At 44.2% G+C, this 17,098-nt stretch overlaps 1 protein-coding gene across 1 annotated transcript in view; it reads left to right on the forward strand.

Annotated features, from left to right (window-relative positions):
- The window catches only part of dnai3 (dynein axonemal intermediate chain 3), a gene marked incomplete at both ends in the record, with an annotated part of 84,928 nt that overhangs the window by 22,065 nt on the left and 45,765 nt on the right, over positions 1-17,098 (forward strand). The window contains 3 exon segments of the mRNA XM_079739407.1: positions 16,087-16,271; positions 16,630-16,734; positions 16,834-16,977. Of these exon segments, the coding sequence (XP_079595533.1) occupies positions 16,087-16,271; positions 16,630-16,734; positions 16,834-16,977 (434 nt within the window).

A 17,098-nucleotide genomic window follows, 5' to 3' on the forward strand; every position in this document is an offset into this window, starting at 1 on the left:
ATCCCACAAAATAGTCGGGCCCACTTCCCCATTATCATTCTCCTCTCTGTATCTAGTTATATCTCGCCTTATCCCTTCTACCAAATCCTTATTGTTTAATAGTCCTACATTCATTCTCCACTCAGTCTTCCTTCTCCTGCTGTTCAAGTTCACCGTCAGGTATATAGCACTATGATCGGATAGGTCCGTTACCCCTATTCTGCAGTCCTCCATCCTGTGTCTGTCCCCTGCCGTCACAAAAAAGTAATCAATCCTGGAGTAGGTCGAATATCTGTGCGAGTAATGAGTGTAATCCCTGTCTAGTAAATGCATATCTCTCCACACATCCACAATTCCTAGTTCTGACAGTTGTATGTTTACGTACCTACTGATACGTGCCCTGCTCCTGTTGGTGTCTAATTTGTGATCGAGTGCCACATTGAAGTCCCCTGCGCAGATAAGAGTACCTTCTGTTTCCTCCGCTATGATATCAAATATAGTCTTAAAGAATTTCCTATCACTATCCGGTGGTGCACAGATATTGAGTAACGTGACCATTTGCCCTTCCATCTTCCCTTTAACCATCACATACCTCCCCTCCTTATCACATATCTCCTTAGTTAAGTCAAATTTCACATAATTCTTGATTAGGGTGGCCACTTCTCTCCTATTAGTCTGTTTGAATGAGCTGTAGAATGTATTATCATATCCAAACCGTTTTAATTTTTCATGCTCTTGTGACGACAAGTGAGTTTCTTGCAGAAATATGACCACGGCCCCCTCCTTCCTAAATTTTGCTAACACCTTGGCCCTTTTGACTGGGTTGTTCATTCCATTAACATTTAAAGACACCATTTGCAGACCCCTATCCATTGTACAGTTCCTCAGAGTGTCCTTCATCAGCTCCCCATATGTCAAGAGTCACACATAATAAATCAGCAGCAACCGCTAAACTCAACAAACAAAAACCAAACCAAAAGCAAAAGAACATGGTTCGGTCTCCCAAGGTAAACAAGGTTTGGAAAACTATTCCCCTTCTCCCTGTTGGAGGGCAGGGGGTAAATCCATCCCTAGTGGATGGGCCCCCCCTAGTGGCGAAGACGTCCAATGCTATGGGTCTCCCAAGCTCACTAAAATTGTCCAACATTATTAAACTCCGTAACTCCCGGTCAAAACTTGTTTCAGAGTCAAATTTATCAAATAATCTCAACATTATGGGCAACAAAGACAGATCAAATAACATTGAGGTCAGCCATAAGAAGATATCCCTTGCACTCAGTCGTAGACCAATTTACCTTTCTGTTAATCGCTTGGTGTCCTTTATATATGTTATTCTACAAAATAGAATGTGCACTTGCGATTTATACTCATTTTCCTGCTCACCCATAGAAGCCTCAAGTCGGGGATGGTAAGCAATAGGTCACGCTCCCATCCCGTCCCTCATTGTTTATCCTCAGTTCGGGTCCCTCGTTGTTCGCATACTGGGAGATCTCCGCACTCTCGTCTCCCGACCCTGGTCCACTTGCGTATTGCCTCGGCTCTCTGCAGCAGCGTAGGTCTTTCCTCTCTCCAAACTGGTACCTCCACTCCTCTATGTCGCATCGCCCTGGCTGCCTCCTGTGGGTTGTTGTAGATCTTGGTTCCGTCGCCCCAGTGGATCCTCAGCGTGGCCATGGGTGATTGGAACCGGAGACCTTTTTCCTTGAGAATCCTTTTAAGACCGGCGTAGTCCCGATGCTTGGCTGCAATCCCCGCAGAATAATCATGATCGAATGTCACTCGTTGCCCGGCCACCTGCACGCTCTTCTTCCACGCCGTCTTGAGGATGCTCTCTTTGTCATCAAAGCTCAGAAAGTTCACAATGATTGCTCTCGCTGGTTTGTTTTCAGCTGATCTGGGGGCCGGTGCCCTGTGTGCTCTCTGGATCTGTAGCTCCTCGCCACCAGGCACATCTAGCTCCTTGTGAATTAGCTCGTCAATGTAGTTTTTGGTTGAGGCCCCCTCAAGCCCTTCTTTCACTCCCCATATACGGATGTTATTTCTTCTTGATCATCCTTCGAGGTCTGTCAGTTTTTCCTGAAGTTTGGATTGTTGTTCAAAGTCATTATAACGTCCTGAGCCTCGGTGTTCCATTCTTCTGTCCCTCCCACACGTTACTCTACCAACCCCATGTCTTTCCGTTGATCGCGAATATCCACCTCAACAGCAGCGATTCTGCCGCTCGTTTCCTCCCTGTAGCTCTCCAGGCTCCGTGTCGTCTCCGTTCTGATTTGACCCATTTCCTCTCTCAATCTTGCCATCTCGTCTCGAACTCCTTTCAGAGCATCATCCATTTGCTTACTTATCTTGTCCAGTTTAGTTTCCATATTTTGCCTGCCAGCGTCCATTTTAACTTGCATACGAGCCAGGGTGGTCTGCATGCTTGTTTGAAACGCAGACACCACGCTAGGTTGCTCGTCACTGTTAGCGTTAGCTGTTAGCACGTGGCCCTCGTTGGTTTCCTTTGGCATCGTCGTCATCTTTTTCTTTCTTTGTGATTCGGGTTTTGGAATAGTGAGCCTTTTGTCTCTCTTGACCCCTTGTATTCTTATCCATGTCCTATTCAGATCATTTGGAGAGTTTTACACAGTGTTTTACTAATTTTGACCGGGAGCCCTACTTGACTGCTGCCTATCGCATCATCGCCAAAACAACCTAACTACTTTTTCATGTAAAAAGTAAAGTTACGCGCAACTACTGAAAATATGGTAATGAAACATAGTTCCTATTTCAATTCGGCGCAACGTTACCTTTCCCAGGGACAGATTTGACAGCGATACTGCCTTCTCAGGCAGGCCTGCATTAACCTGCCATTGGGCCCTAGGGCTGAGAGGTTTCGTAGGCCCTCTGAGAGGGGATCTTATAATGAAGATGTGTAAATTATTTCCCGTCATTTTGCCGTTGTCGACGAGGGGGGGGGGGCGGGGAATCACATTGTGTTGGGCCTACGCCGATCGGGGGGCCTATCATGGGCGAGTAAAAAAAAACTACTGCAGCTCATGATAGGCCCCCTGGTCGCCGTAGGCCCTGGGGCTTCAGCCCAGGTAAGCCCGTGCATTAAGGTGGCCTTGTTCTCAGGCAGTATGCTCTTGCGCAAGCACAAAGGCCTACCGGCAGCCTGTGTGCTTGCTGGTAGTCCCTTCACAAGCTCTCGTTCCACACCGTATGAGACAGACGGTAGCGTGAAGCTGTCTCTGCATATCAGACATTGCTTCCGCAGGCATTTTCCAAAGCCGGTCCTTACGACAAAATTGACAAAAATGTCGATAGAAAGGGTTTTAAAGAGTGGGTTACCTGCCCGCAAAGGGCGCGTTACCTGCCTGCACACATTTCAGCCAAATTCAGATAACTATACTGCAAGGTCCGCAAGCAAGTGGAGAAACAAATCCCTACTATTAAACATTAGTGTTTTTCAGAGATGGAAGTAACTTGAGGTAAGATTTTATTTTTTTATGCAGTCTTGCTGCCTTACCAGTATTTTACCCCTTCAAAAGCATTAATATCGAAATTAGAAGATAAAATGAACATACCGTGATATAATACCGTTACCGTCTATGCCTCAAATCATACCGTGATATACATTTCAGTCCATACCGTGCAGCCCTTATTTGAAGGAACTATCTTATGTTAAATTCGAGGTAAGTCAAGCTTTTTGGAGCAAAAAAAACAGCTATTTGTTTGCTTGATTCAATTAACGTTAGCTACCGCTTCTTTGATGTGATAAAATTTACAATAATATTGTATTTTTCGGACAGAGTCAACGCTGAGTACTGCACGAACGTAGACCTTGCATAAAGTTAGTAAATTCTAACAACATAGGGCTATTTAGATAAATAATCTGGCAAGGGTGTTGTCCTAGGCTAATACACCAACAGCAAATTTCTGTATAATAAAGGGCTATATTTTGCATCCAAGTCTGTCATTTGAAATCTTTTTCCTTTCCTTTTGTGCTACAACCTCCGTAATGAATATTCATGCTAAATCCCGCCCAGGGTAGCTCAGAATTTAAGTAGCCGTATATCTCGAAAAACCGATCAGCCCTTGGACCGATGATTTTCGCCCCCCCACCCCCCCCCCCCCCGTGACACTGTGACCTTTTTTGCTCTGAGGAGTTTGCAGGTCTGCTTAACGTTCGTTTTCAGAAATGTGAAACTCATCGAGTGGTTAGCGGTGTTTGTTGATATTCCTCATCAAGAAGTATCGTACCAAAATACAGATTCTGTCGTGTTTTATTTGGCATTTTGTAGATCAGCATTTTGTAAATGAAACGGAAACCGGACCGGAAACGAAAAGGGGGGTCAGTTGTCTTTTTTTCACTCGGTTCTCCGTATAAACAGTAGGGCTAGAACCGAGTGAAAAGACTACAACCAACCCCCACTTTCCTTTTCCGTTACCGGTCTGGTTTCCGTTTCATTTACAAAATGCAGATTTACAAAACGCCAAATAAAACACAAGAGAAATTGTATTTCGCTACGATACTTGATGAGGAACATCAACGAACACCACTTACCAATTGATGAGTTTCACATCTCTGAAAACAAAGGTTAAGGGGTGTTTGTGAATGCCCATAGCCAGCCATTGTGAAGCAGGTAGCGGCGATTCGAAATTAGCCAAATACTGGAGACAGAACCAATATTCAAAATTTCGGTGTTAACCACTCTATTTCATCCTAGACAAACGAAATGGGGCTCAATATTCAAAATACCGGAATTGTTCTTTACTGATATGTCAGACTCCTGCGCATGTGACCTATTTCTGTGCATAGGGAACCATTGGTTTTTGACCCGATGTCACTGGCAGAGAGACCGGAGGACGCACAGAAGCAGAACGAACATGGACGACCAAGTCATCGTTTCAGTGTGTGCTGAAACGATGAGGAGGTGGTGAAACTCACACAGCTGTGAGCGCCTTGGGAGGATGTCATGCACTAGAGTTTAGATTCTCTGCCCGAGCCCGAGCCGACCCGCCGTCCGGGTCGGGCCGATATTTCCCACCACTATCCTCGGGCCGGGCCCGAGGATAAACAGAAATAAACAGAAATATTATAGGCCTTTGTTACACGGGTCTTCTCAATGCCTTGGAACGCTCCATTCACTTGCATGGGTAGTAGTCCGGTAACTTGTCAACCCCAGCGTCTTCGGTTGCTAAGCGACATCAACGTCTTTGGTGGACTATTTCTCTGCTAATCAACACTACGAATGCTGGTGACGAAGCTGGGTAATAAGCGGGATAATGTATAGAACGTCGCCGGTCATTATCGAAAAATAAGCCCCTTCAGGGCGAAGCAAGACACCTCCGCTGGGCGGGCTCATCTATCTACGTAGGAGCGTTAGGCACGTTGAACCATTTTTGTGACACACAATGATCAAGTGTCAGGTTAGGCGCGTTATCTTACGCGCGTAACGCGTTTAGTGTGGCCGTACCTTTAATGTCCCATTAACATCAATCCACCTTAGAGAGCACCCTCAGCACAGCGTAAGCTTCTGTAAACAGCTGGCTGATTGACAACATGCTGTCCCTACATCTTGGTAAGACAGAGGCCATCTTATTCGGCTCAAAATACAGATTGAACTGATGCTCTGAATTTAGAGTCACTTTGAATAAAATTGTGGTCAGTGCAAAAACATCAGTAAAATACCTCGGATGCATCCTTGAAAACAACCTGCATGGCAGGAATATGGCCAATCATGTTTTGAGTAAAGTCACCGGGTTCACAAAGTTCTTAGCCAGAAATTCCAAATTTTTAGATAGGTCAACAATGATGATTTTAGCCAACTCCTTAATTTTAAATCATTTTGAATTTCCAAGTACTTCCTGGTTTGAAGGCCAATCAAGCAGACCAAGCAGGTCTCATATAGGTAGGTCACAATTTGCGGAGCCCAACTGGCTCTCTGTTGAGTCTCGTAAGGATGAATATGATCCATAAAATACTGTTTGATAGTGCCCAAATGTTTTTATCATGTCTTATTACTATGGTATAGGACATACCCAATATTTGCACTCGTGGCGGCATATCAGATCTGCGTCCATAATCATTTAAAACATTTTTAGGGAAAGGAACCTTTTCCTGTATAGGGGCAGTTCAGTGGAACAAGTTAGATAGGGAAATTAAAGTCATATCCAGTCTGAACTCTTTTAAAAAGAGAATCAAGGCCTGGTTACTAGAGAGGTAGCTGAATAGATCAGGAGGCCAGCAACTGTCTTTTATTTTTATTGAAGAAAAATGTGATTCTCATACACTGAGTGTCTTGTCGTGGCTTGTCTTGTCTTGATGTTTTTTGTGAGGACCACAATGGAAATAAGTCCTGGACTTTATTGTGTTTTCTATCCTCAATTGTGTTTTTTGATGTCTTTCAATGTGTGAAAAAGTGCCCAATCAAGTAACACTGCCTGCACGTCCTCGTGCTTTAACTTCAGCGTTAATCAATGAGACCAACTGAAAACAAGCTGACATGGAACTTAAACTGTGATTTTGAAAAAAGTATTAAAATAATCGAAATTCTCTTTTCTGATAATTGAAGATACAAATGTGTTGATTTGTATTTGAATGAAGGTTTACGATAAAATATTGAACAGGTTACAAAGTCTGAAGTAGAAAATGTCAGAATGGGTGGACGGATCCTCCGTCCTCCCATTGACTTCCATTGTAAAAAATTGTATCTTAAAAAGTAAAAAAATATTTTAAAAATCAGATGAAAAATCTGCGCCCAATTCCAAGGTAATTTGCACATTTTAAAATTGGAATAGAGTCTCTAGGTGAAATTTAAGAAGGAGATAGGTACCAGAGTTTGTAGAGAATAGTAAAGAAGAAAGAAATAAAACTTAAGAAAAAAAATAGTTGAGGCTACATGCAGCACTCACTTAATGAAAGCTTTGCTCCCCTACTCTGAACAACACACACAAACTCTCTGCCTCATGACATCCAACACTCCAGTTCCCCCTTTAAGTCAGTTGCATTCTTGGGACTAGAATGACCCCACTCTTTTCTCTTGTCTACGTTTTTTTTTTTGCTTGCTCTTATGAATGTTTGATTTTGTAAGGGGACCTTGAATGTCAAGAAAGGCGCCCATAAATAAAATGCATTATTATTATTATTATTATTATTATTATTATTATTATTATTATTATTATTATTATTATTATTATTATAACTAACATTAAGGGCATGCCATAGACTTCAGCAACACCAATGAGTGAATGACACAAAATTACTAAAAACATATGTCCTTTCTAATGTGAGCGATAGGTGTACTGTTGCATTCCCCTTAGGCCATATAATAAGACTACAGGTAAACAATAGAATTACTAACTTCAGGGAGTTATTGACAATGAATAAGCTCATTTTCAGAGCTTAATCATACACACCAGGGGGTTGGTATCTACACACTAGATAGTATCTAGTGTGTAGATACCAACTCCCGCAATTATCGTGCTCCACAGAAAGGGGGAGAGGCATCAGAAGGGGTGTGTGCAGACAGTCAGTGCACCCTCTATTTCTGTCAATATTTCAGATTTTTTAAGCAGACCTCAGACCTCTTTCAGCAGAAAAACTGAAAAGAATTGTTCGTGCTCCACAGAACAAAATGTAAACTAATGCATTTTGAATAAGAGTGTTTCAGACAATTCTCGTGCTCCACAGAATGAAACGAGAGAGAGAGAAAGAGAGAGAGGGAGGGAGAGAGTGTGAGAGATAGAGGCTTCAGAAGGGGTTTGCGCAGATATTACAGTGCCACACAGAATGAAATTGAAGCCATTGCCTTTCAATTGGGATATTTTCTTTGACTACAGAAGGGGTGTGTGCAGATATTACAATGCTTACAGTACTTATGTTTTCGTCAAAACAACAAATGTGTCAAAGGTTAAATGTAGTGTATTACTGTAGGTTCACACCAAAAGCTGTAAAAGTTGCAAAATCGCTGAATAGCTCAAAACGCAATGCTGTCCGAAATATTTACAGCTCATATTGCTCTTGCGATTTTGCTTTTCCATTTAAAGGAGCCTCGCTTTTTGCCTGAATGCTTGTAGTTGAGGCAAGTGCTGCTGCTGATGCTGAGCCACAAAAACACAAGATAGTCATAAGTTTGGTCAATAGAAAAAGAATAATGAGTAAATACATGAAACACTGAATAACTAATTAATTGCTTATATATTGCTTATATGCTAGATAATAGTTTAGTTGATCACTATCGTGTGTGTGTGTGTGTGTGTACTGTTTATAATGGAAAAGAGCCGCTCAACGGGAGCATTTGTGCCAGGCAGACACACGGCAAGCTGACAAATTAGAAATAAATTTTTGTGCGGTATCTCCCTGCTTCTGAAATGCGCGCACATCTCCACCCACCGCTCACCCGCTGGTATCCATCAGCATTCCACTGTGCGACCATCCCTTTTGCGTAATATGGATTGCATATGCCCTCATACATTGTTGAAATCATATGCTGGATGCTTTATTCTTTCTATGTGTTTTTTAGTTAATGATCGGGCTATAATAAGACCACGTTGGCTATGCAATCGCGGACAAATATGATGCCCTGCAATAGCCGCAATTATTCTCTTACGCACCATGCTGAAGGAACAAATGTGTGGTAGGAACTAGGAACTAAAGTTCTCGCGTATGTTTACTGGAACCAACGCCGGCGAGAGACATCTACATTCCGATTGGCTGGCAGTCATTTACAGCCTAAACGCTTCTAGCTCATTTGCATAGAGTTGAGCTCAACTCTCATTTACAGCTTTACAGCTTTAAAACTATCGCTCAAGCATTTTATCGCTCCCATCGCTTTATCGCTCATGTGTAATAGAAAGTGAATGGACGTTTATCGCTCAAAACGCTTTACAGCTTTTGGTGTGAACCTACAGTTAGGGATACTCCGATTTCTCAGTTTTTTACAGCAGACCTCCTCAAAAACATTTCGTTTTCATGTTCACAAAAATAAATCTATTGAATCTTGTCCCAGAGCATGATTGTCCGACTTTATTCGTACAGCAAAGCATGAAATCTAAACTCATGCATTTTGGATGGGACCGTTTCTCAGAACATACATACATACACACCAGTGGAGGCTTCTCCAGTGAGGACAAGGAGGAAGATCCTCCTTAACATTGTTAAGAATAAAAAAGGTAGATTGTACAGACTACTTTAATGAATTAATGCCCTTAAACTAGGACTACTTTAATGCCTTTGTATATGTTATGTTTGTTTCCCTGGGTAAAGGGACATTAGCACCCCCTATTGCCTATTGACAATTACTTCAGGGAGGACGTTCCTCCCTCAGCCTCCATTTACTCCCATTCACAGGCCCCCAAGTGTTGGTGGCCGGTGAACAACATTGGGTTCAATGGGAGAGAGGAGGATAGTCCTCCTCTGAGTGGGTGTGACTTGCTAAGGGATCTGGATCCCGCCTACGTCTATTCACAAATAGGCTGAAGCCCTGGTTGCGCTATGAGCCAATAAGCAGGAGTCCTGGCTGTGGAGCAGCCCGGAGGGAGGGTTTATCCCCTCAAGTCTATGTTAAATGAACCAACGAACCCGCTCAGTCGAATGCCTCGTTTCCACCGAGCAGTGTGCTACTGTTCGTTGCGGTACAGTGCGGCTCTGTTCGCTTATATTGACATTTCTGTAGCCCGCGGCCGGGATGCGGAGCCCGCGGCCTAGCAGGGCTGCCTGCGGAGCCCGCGGCCGGGCAGGGCTACCCGCGGCCAGCCTGCGAAGCCCGCGGCCGGGCAGGGCTGCCCGCAGATTTTTTTCTAAAAGATTGGGGGCGGGCCACACAGTGCACTCTCTAGGTATGGATTCGTCAAAACAATCCGATTTATCCGATTTTTAGACCAACGTCCCTTAAACCCAGTCTTAAACCAGAGGAAATTTACAATAATGGCTCTAAACATGTGACATGCCTACATTTTTTTTGGCCTTTTCTTTTCAATGGGCTTGCGTCCACGTCATGTGACTGTCATGGTTGCTATGTTTGTTGCCATCAACCGCCCCCTCTGCTCCAAACCAAATGAACGAGGGTGGCAACTGAGCTGCCATCAATTGTGTTGGTTTTGTCATAAACTAGGGTCCACTGGCTAGGGAATAGACAGATATTCCAATGTTCCTTCAAAAGGCACCTTGGAATATGTTTATATTTTCCGCAGTTTAGGCTTGTAATTAATAAGTTACTTTTGTTATGACCTTGACTCGTCTTTTTTTTTTTTAATCGCTGTCTGCTGGCTTGTTACGTCACTCAGAGATGCGCATGGACAGATTTTATAGTGACTGTCAAGTTCTCTCCCTTTTTTGTGCATTCTCCACTTGAAAGAGATAGGTCCTTCCGCTAAGAGTTCCTACTGGGTTTCACTCAATAAACAAACTGTTTCCTCTTTATCTTATTTTATTGAAGTCTCAATTGATGGTAAGTTTTAAGTTATTCAGTTGTTAACAAGGTGAAAAACCCTTGAAACAAGAAACCAGAAAAAGATTTACATTGTGAAATTAATGATTGCCTTTTTTCCCTTAAATTAATCAAAGTGCAAAATAAATTCTCCCACTGTTAATCATTCTTAATGTTATTTTTAACCTTAATATTACAGTTCTAAATATAAATATCTAAAATATTTACTTCTTATTTAAATAATAACATCACACCATAATCCTTTTAAATATGAGCTCACTAGACAATCATGTACCATAATTTAATCCATTTAATTTAAACAATGATCATATCAATGAAAGTCCATACATTGACCAAGCTGGCATTTATTGGGTTAACCCAAGCATTGCCGAACGGCCCCGTGGCCAACGGTAGCGGGCTTAAGCTGAAACACAAACATTACATCCGATTGTCCACAGTCTTCGTTTATGAGCTCGGTTTCTTACCGGCTGCCTCTCTGGTGTTTGTAGATGCCTTGGTTGCACGGGATTAACATGTTTTGGAAAGGACGAGCACTACACTTCTTTTAATCTGCCGTCCAAATTACTTCCGTGTTTTGGTGTGGGCCCGCCAATTTTATAGTCTGCGCAACATGGACTGGACAATGGTTCCTTCCGGTTTGTGGGTTTATTTTGGTCATTCCTTTGGTTTGACTTGACAGTGATGCAGCCTATAACCTATTCTTGAAAGCAAAACACCAAGCTCATTGATTAAGCGAGGCAGGGTTATTTGAAACAGTTAATTAAGTATCATGTGTGAGAGGTCATTCCTCCTCCTGAGTGTGCTTGCAATTTATGCCTAGTGTGTACCCCTACTGTCCACAAGCACTATGGATATGGAGAATTGATGCCATGTCCCAGTGGTGGTGGTGTCATATATATGAAAGAGGGCATTCAAATATACTACAATGATCAATTAGGAGGCCAAAGCCCTATTGGAAGTGATGCAATAGGTGACTGAGTTGAGGACATTAACAAGTAAGATATAGACCTGGGGTCTCTTTTATATCAAAGGGGGTCTCAAAGGACGCATACGATTATCAACTTGGGGGCTCCAGCCCTACAGGAAAGAGACCCGTGTATTGATTCTCGGCCATGGTGGAGAAGGAATTGGGGGAAGAAACGTTGGCTTTGTCTCTCTGAAGTCCAGATTGAACTGCAACTTCAGATTGATGTGGAAGGACAAGAGACGTCGGAGAACCCGACGCAGTCGTTTATTCATAATATCATCTCAAACGACTCTGTCGGGTTCTCCGACGTCTCTGGTTCTTCCACTTCCACATCAATCTAAAGTAGACTGAACTGCTCCATGGAGGAGAAAGGGATTGTGGCCCGCGATTGTGTTGTTTTTCATTTGTTGTTTTGTTTTGTTTTTAGCCTGTCTTGATGAACTATTTTGTTTCTTAGTAATGTTTTGGCCTAATATTGTTACTGTACAAACAGAGCTTTGTCTCCCCACAACCTTATATTGATTGAGTCTAAAACGTTCTCAACGATTAAGCCAATGAGAGTACTAGAGCAGGTAGCAATCGCGTTGCCATGGCCCATGGGTAAACAAATAATAAGGCACCGCCACACAAGTTAATTAACGATCGCTGTAGGCTTCAATATCATGCAAGCACTTTATGTTTTCTTTTTCTTTTTTTCTCACAATTGCATGCTTTAATAAACTATTGTTTTTGCCTACCATTACGAGTCTCGTTTGGTCTAGTAGGGAATTCGCACAATGCCGCTGCTGCTGCTTGCTTATGGCTGGTTCAGACTACACGATTTCAGCCCGATTTGGCCCCGATTCGTTCGTCGCAGACAAATTTGAAATGAATAAATAAATAATAAGTAGGTTAACATATTGTGACAACCCCGGTCATCGGCGGCTGGGATTCTTGAATCAAACACTCAAGCAGGGTTGCCGTGCAACGGTTTTATTGCGTGCAGCTCACCCAAAAAAGGGAAATCATATAGTGACTTAGGTTTCTTCCCCAACGGGGCAAAAGGGTGAGGGGTCTCCAGGCCCGGTTCGTCGGTGAGGTCGGCTTGGATATCGCTCCCGGCTTTTCCCGCACAGTCCTGTGGGGAAGCGTTCCGGCGTGGGTGCGGTATGGAGCGTTCGTGCCTTAGCTTGCCCACTGCATCCGTCCGTCAACGGACGACGGAAGGCGTGTCTGACGGATGGGGGAGTGGTATTTGCAGACGGAGCCACGATCTGATTGGCTGACGGATCCGTTGCAGCCTGAAAAGTTATAATTTTCTCAACTTCTGAATTGCAAGAGATGGAGCCGACAAAACGGACAGACCCACAATGCATTTCGGGATCGCCCCATGCAAAGTCAAAGAGATCCGTCAACCGACGGATGCAGTTGGCAAGGGTTATCGCAACTGTCTCCAACTCGGCTTTTCCCTCCCGGCACGAGCTGAATGAGTGGAGAAGCAGGCTATTTAAGCCCTGCTTCTCCACCTGTTCCTCAGGTGCTCTGCATCTCCTTAATTGGCACGGGCCGGGTTGCCACACTCCTCCACCCTTTGCTGAAGCCTCGGGTGGCCTTTCGGAGGAGCAGCGGTCCTGCGTGAAGCATGGCTGCTTCTGCTGCCGGCTTGGCTCGTTTCGCAGTGTTCGCGGTGTTGTCTGTCGCGGCCTCGTCCCTCTCGGCCTCGTCTCTCGCCGCCTCTTCTCGGGCTGCGTCATCTCGGGCAGCGTCGTCTCTGGCGGTGTCGTCTCTGGCGGTGTCGTCTCTGACGGTGGTGTCTCTGGCTTTGTCGTTTCTGGCGTGCAGCTCACTCAAAAAAGGGAAATCATATAGTAACTTAGGTTTCTTCCCCAACGGGGCAAAAGGGTGAGGGGTCTCCAGGCCCGGTTCGCCGGTGAGGTCGGCTGGGATATCGCTCCTGGCTTCTCCCGCTCAGTCCTGTGGGGAAGCGTGAGGGTGCGGTACGGCGCGTTCGTCCCTTACCGTGACTGTCTCCAACTCGGCTTTTCCCTCCCGGCACGAGCCACATGGCTGAGAGAGCCCTGAATGAGTGGAGAAGCAGGCTATTTGAGCCCTGCTTCTCCACCTGTTCCTCAGGTGCTCTGCATCTCCTTAATTGGCACAGCCGGGTTGACACAATATTGACTAAACAAATGGCAAACTGACAAATTAAATTTTTCTATAATCTCCCTGCTTCTGAAATCTCCGCCCAGCGCTTGTCCGCTGGTTTTCCATAAGCATTCCACTGTGCGATCATCCCTGCTGCATATGCCCTTACACATTGTTGAAATCATATGCTGGATGCTTTGTTCTTTCTATGTGGCTTTTAGTTAATGATCGGGCTATAATAAGACCATGTTGGCTATGTTCGCTGACAACAGGGGACATTTCATAGTGGTTGGACATTTTAGCGAGCCGACAGTCTTTTTGTCGGGACACGGAACACACAACTCGAAATCGAGACGACATTACAGCTCATCCGTGCACCTCTACTAACTAGACTTTACTGCACTACACCGAGAACCACCATCATAATGCCTACTATAGGAACTCGGAATCCATTGTTGTTTACACTTTGTTGCTGCGTTGATGCTGTGTGAAGCACTGCATTAAACACGACCAAAGTTCTACAGTCAAATCCAAAAGCCATCTATAATGATGATTGCGATGATGATGAGGATTATGATGACGATGATGAAAATGAAGAAGGTTATTATGATGATTCAGTCTTTACGAGGGGCGGCAATTGACGCGCGTGAAATGCGACCCGCGGCGCTTAGGCACCAGTGTGTGGCCGGCTTTAGGATGATGAGGTGTCACGCTCCGTTCGACACATGCACACGCATTTGCCCCCCCCACCACTGAAATCATAATTTTTCTCTTAAAGGTCCCATGGCATGCTACTTTATAGATGCTTTAATATAGATATTAGTAGGCCCCAAACACAGTATTTGAAGACGTTCCCGAAATTCAGCCGTGGTGCAGAATTACAGCCACTACGAGCCAGTCGCACATTGAGCTTTCCCCAAATGCGCCGTTTCGGTGTCTGTAGCTTTAATGCAAACAAGGAGGAGAGAGGTGGGTCAAGGAGGAGGGTGGGGGTGTGGCCCTGAGCAGCTTGCAGCCACGTTACCATGCGATCTGTTTACAGTGGGTGTATCGCAGTGGCGAGGCGCACACAGCCTTTAGCCGTGTTCTGTAAATATTCTAGAACACACGGGAGTCCTGGAGCTCTATTCTAAATAATATCATATTATACATAGATATCTATATCATATAATATATATTATCACGGCCAAAAGCTGTGTGAGCCTCCAGACGATATTATGAATCTCAAACGACCGCGTCGGGTTCTCCGACGTCTCTGGTTCTTCCACTTCCACATCAATCTGAAGTAGACTGAATTGCTCGCTGCCGGGCGGTGGTGCCACGCAGCAACCAGCGGCAGGCAGCATGTCGCAGTTCATACTTCAGGGAGTCAAAACCAAAGTTCCTTTCCCCCAATACCTTCTCAACCATGGCTGAGATAACCCCAACTACAGTCTCGTTGTGGAAATACAAGAGACGTCAAAGAACCGACGTGTTATGCGCCATAAAACCAACAGCAAACACTTGCGTTACAGCGTGTGTAATCACACACACACACACACACACATGTGGCGCTCACACGGTTGTGTCTCATTGGCGGGCCAAATTCTCTGGGCGGGCAAGGCCGAGAAAGGGGATGAGCTTAGATCCTTTATGACGACATATGGGACCACATTTCAAATCAGCGCGCTTGAGCCTCCGTTTTTTCAAAGGCGTGCAGAACACCTAGTGCTCCTTTTACACCGAACGCAAGTTTTAGCCACTGGGGGACCATAGGCAGGCTAGAGGAACTCATACTTATGTTAGAAAACCTCATAAAGTGAGATTTTCATGCCATGGGACCTTTAAATGCAGCTGAAGTAGCAGAAGATGTCCCAAGACTAAAAATAGAGGGGACATTGCCTTGCAGCCTTTACTGTGGGATCTTGTTCCATCCTGTGGTGGCTAGTGGGGTCCACCTCCACCCCACAGTGTTAGAAGTTGATCGCATTGCAACTGTAGGTCGTTTCCCACGCTAGAGATCATTGTCACTCAAACATACCTGTTTGTGTAAATCTGTCCACACTGAATGCCTTTTAAAATGTAAAAAAAAAGTCAACCTCTAACCCTAAAATATTATGTAGATATTCTGCCCTTAAAAAAACAAGTTAAAAACATCCTGCTGAATAAACAAAATCAAGCTCCCTTATCATTCCCAGTGTATATTGATGATGGTTCCACTTAAAGAAGGGTATTATTCCTGTTTTTATTTCTACATTATTATTATTATTATTATTATTATTATTATTATTATTATTATTATTATTAAATACTTTGCCAATAATTTACAATGCTGTCATTAACAAAAAATAATGCTTACTGGTTATTTTTAGGTCAGATTTAAGGATGAAGATGAGTCTAGTTCTGTATGATGACACAGCTGCTGCATATTTTGGCTTGCTTCTTTACTTGGTGAAACACAAACAAAGAGAAATAGTGAGGCATACAATTCTGCTGATTGACATCAAATCAAACAATACCCAGGACAGCTTGCAAAACTAGGCAAAAACATCTCTATCCCATACTCCTGTCCGTATTAACCCTAAATCTCTTCTCAACCAGTGCACCCGGACTACATCTTCCCCCTGGTGCTGACCTCGGCCACCCAGGAGCTCTTTGGGTGCCGTGCTGACGAGGACCTCACAGAGGCTAGCCCTTACAAACTGCTGAATAAAGAAGATGTGGTGCAGGACATGAAGACCAGGGCGGCAGTGTCCGATTTCAGTCCCGTCAAGCAGTTTGTTCTGGTGAGGATCTGCTTCTTTTTCCCCAGATACAGATTACAAAAGCAAACAACCACGTGTGCGTGTGCAAGAGCATTTGTCTGCCCTTAATGTGTGTGTACAAAGAGATGGCTGTTTGCCAGCATATGATTACTGCTGAATGCAGGAAGTGCGTGGGTGGCTTGTTACTTGTTATCCCATAGAAACTACGACAAAAAGTGTCAGGTTTCTATTGAGCCCATTGACCAAAACAAACAAAAACTAACGTTATTTGAAACTGAAACTGTAATTTACCAAAATAAATTAAATGTCTGAATGATTGTTATTTGGAACGAAAGCCCTTGTTTTAAATAAGTCCAAAACCCTTGGACCTCATCCACAGGACTACCCAGATGATGAGATCCTGCTGGTGTTTGACAGGGAGTTCACCTATGGGCAGAGCTTCTACCTGGCTCTCACACCTGAGGCCAAAGAAAGAATCCTCCATGTAAGCCAAAAGCCACGGATATACGCTCCACCACAACTACTTAACCACTCACATGATGTAATGTTCCTGCCATGATGCACACTGACTCTCTGCTCACAGCCACCACAGGCCGCGGAGGCGCAGCCAGGAGAGGTTCAAGGGCAGGAAGAGTTGGTGGTGAAGAGCCCAGAGCCTCAGGCCTGGATCCCTCTGGGATCTGAGCTGGAGATAGAAGAAGCTTCCACCAAATTCTCTAGAGACAAGGTGCCAGAAAATAACTAAACATTGATTCATTAGATTGGTGGCCATCTGGACCCAAGATCGAAGGTTCTAAATTAAATCAGTCAATAAGCCAGTCAATAAGTCCTTCCCCCTCACTAACTAA

Source organism: Pollachius pollachius (genome assembly GCF_949987615.1).
Source record: "Pollachius pollachius genome assembly, chromosome: 7".
In the NCBI taxonomy this organism is placed as follows: domain Eukaryota; kingdom Metazoa; phylum Chordata; class Actinopteri; order Gadiformes; family Gadidae; genus Pollachius; species Pollachius pollachius.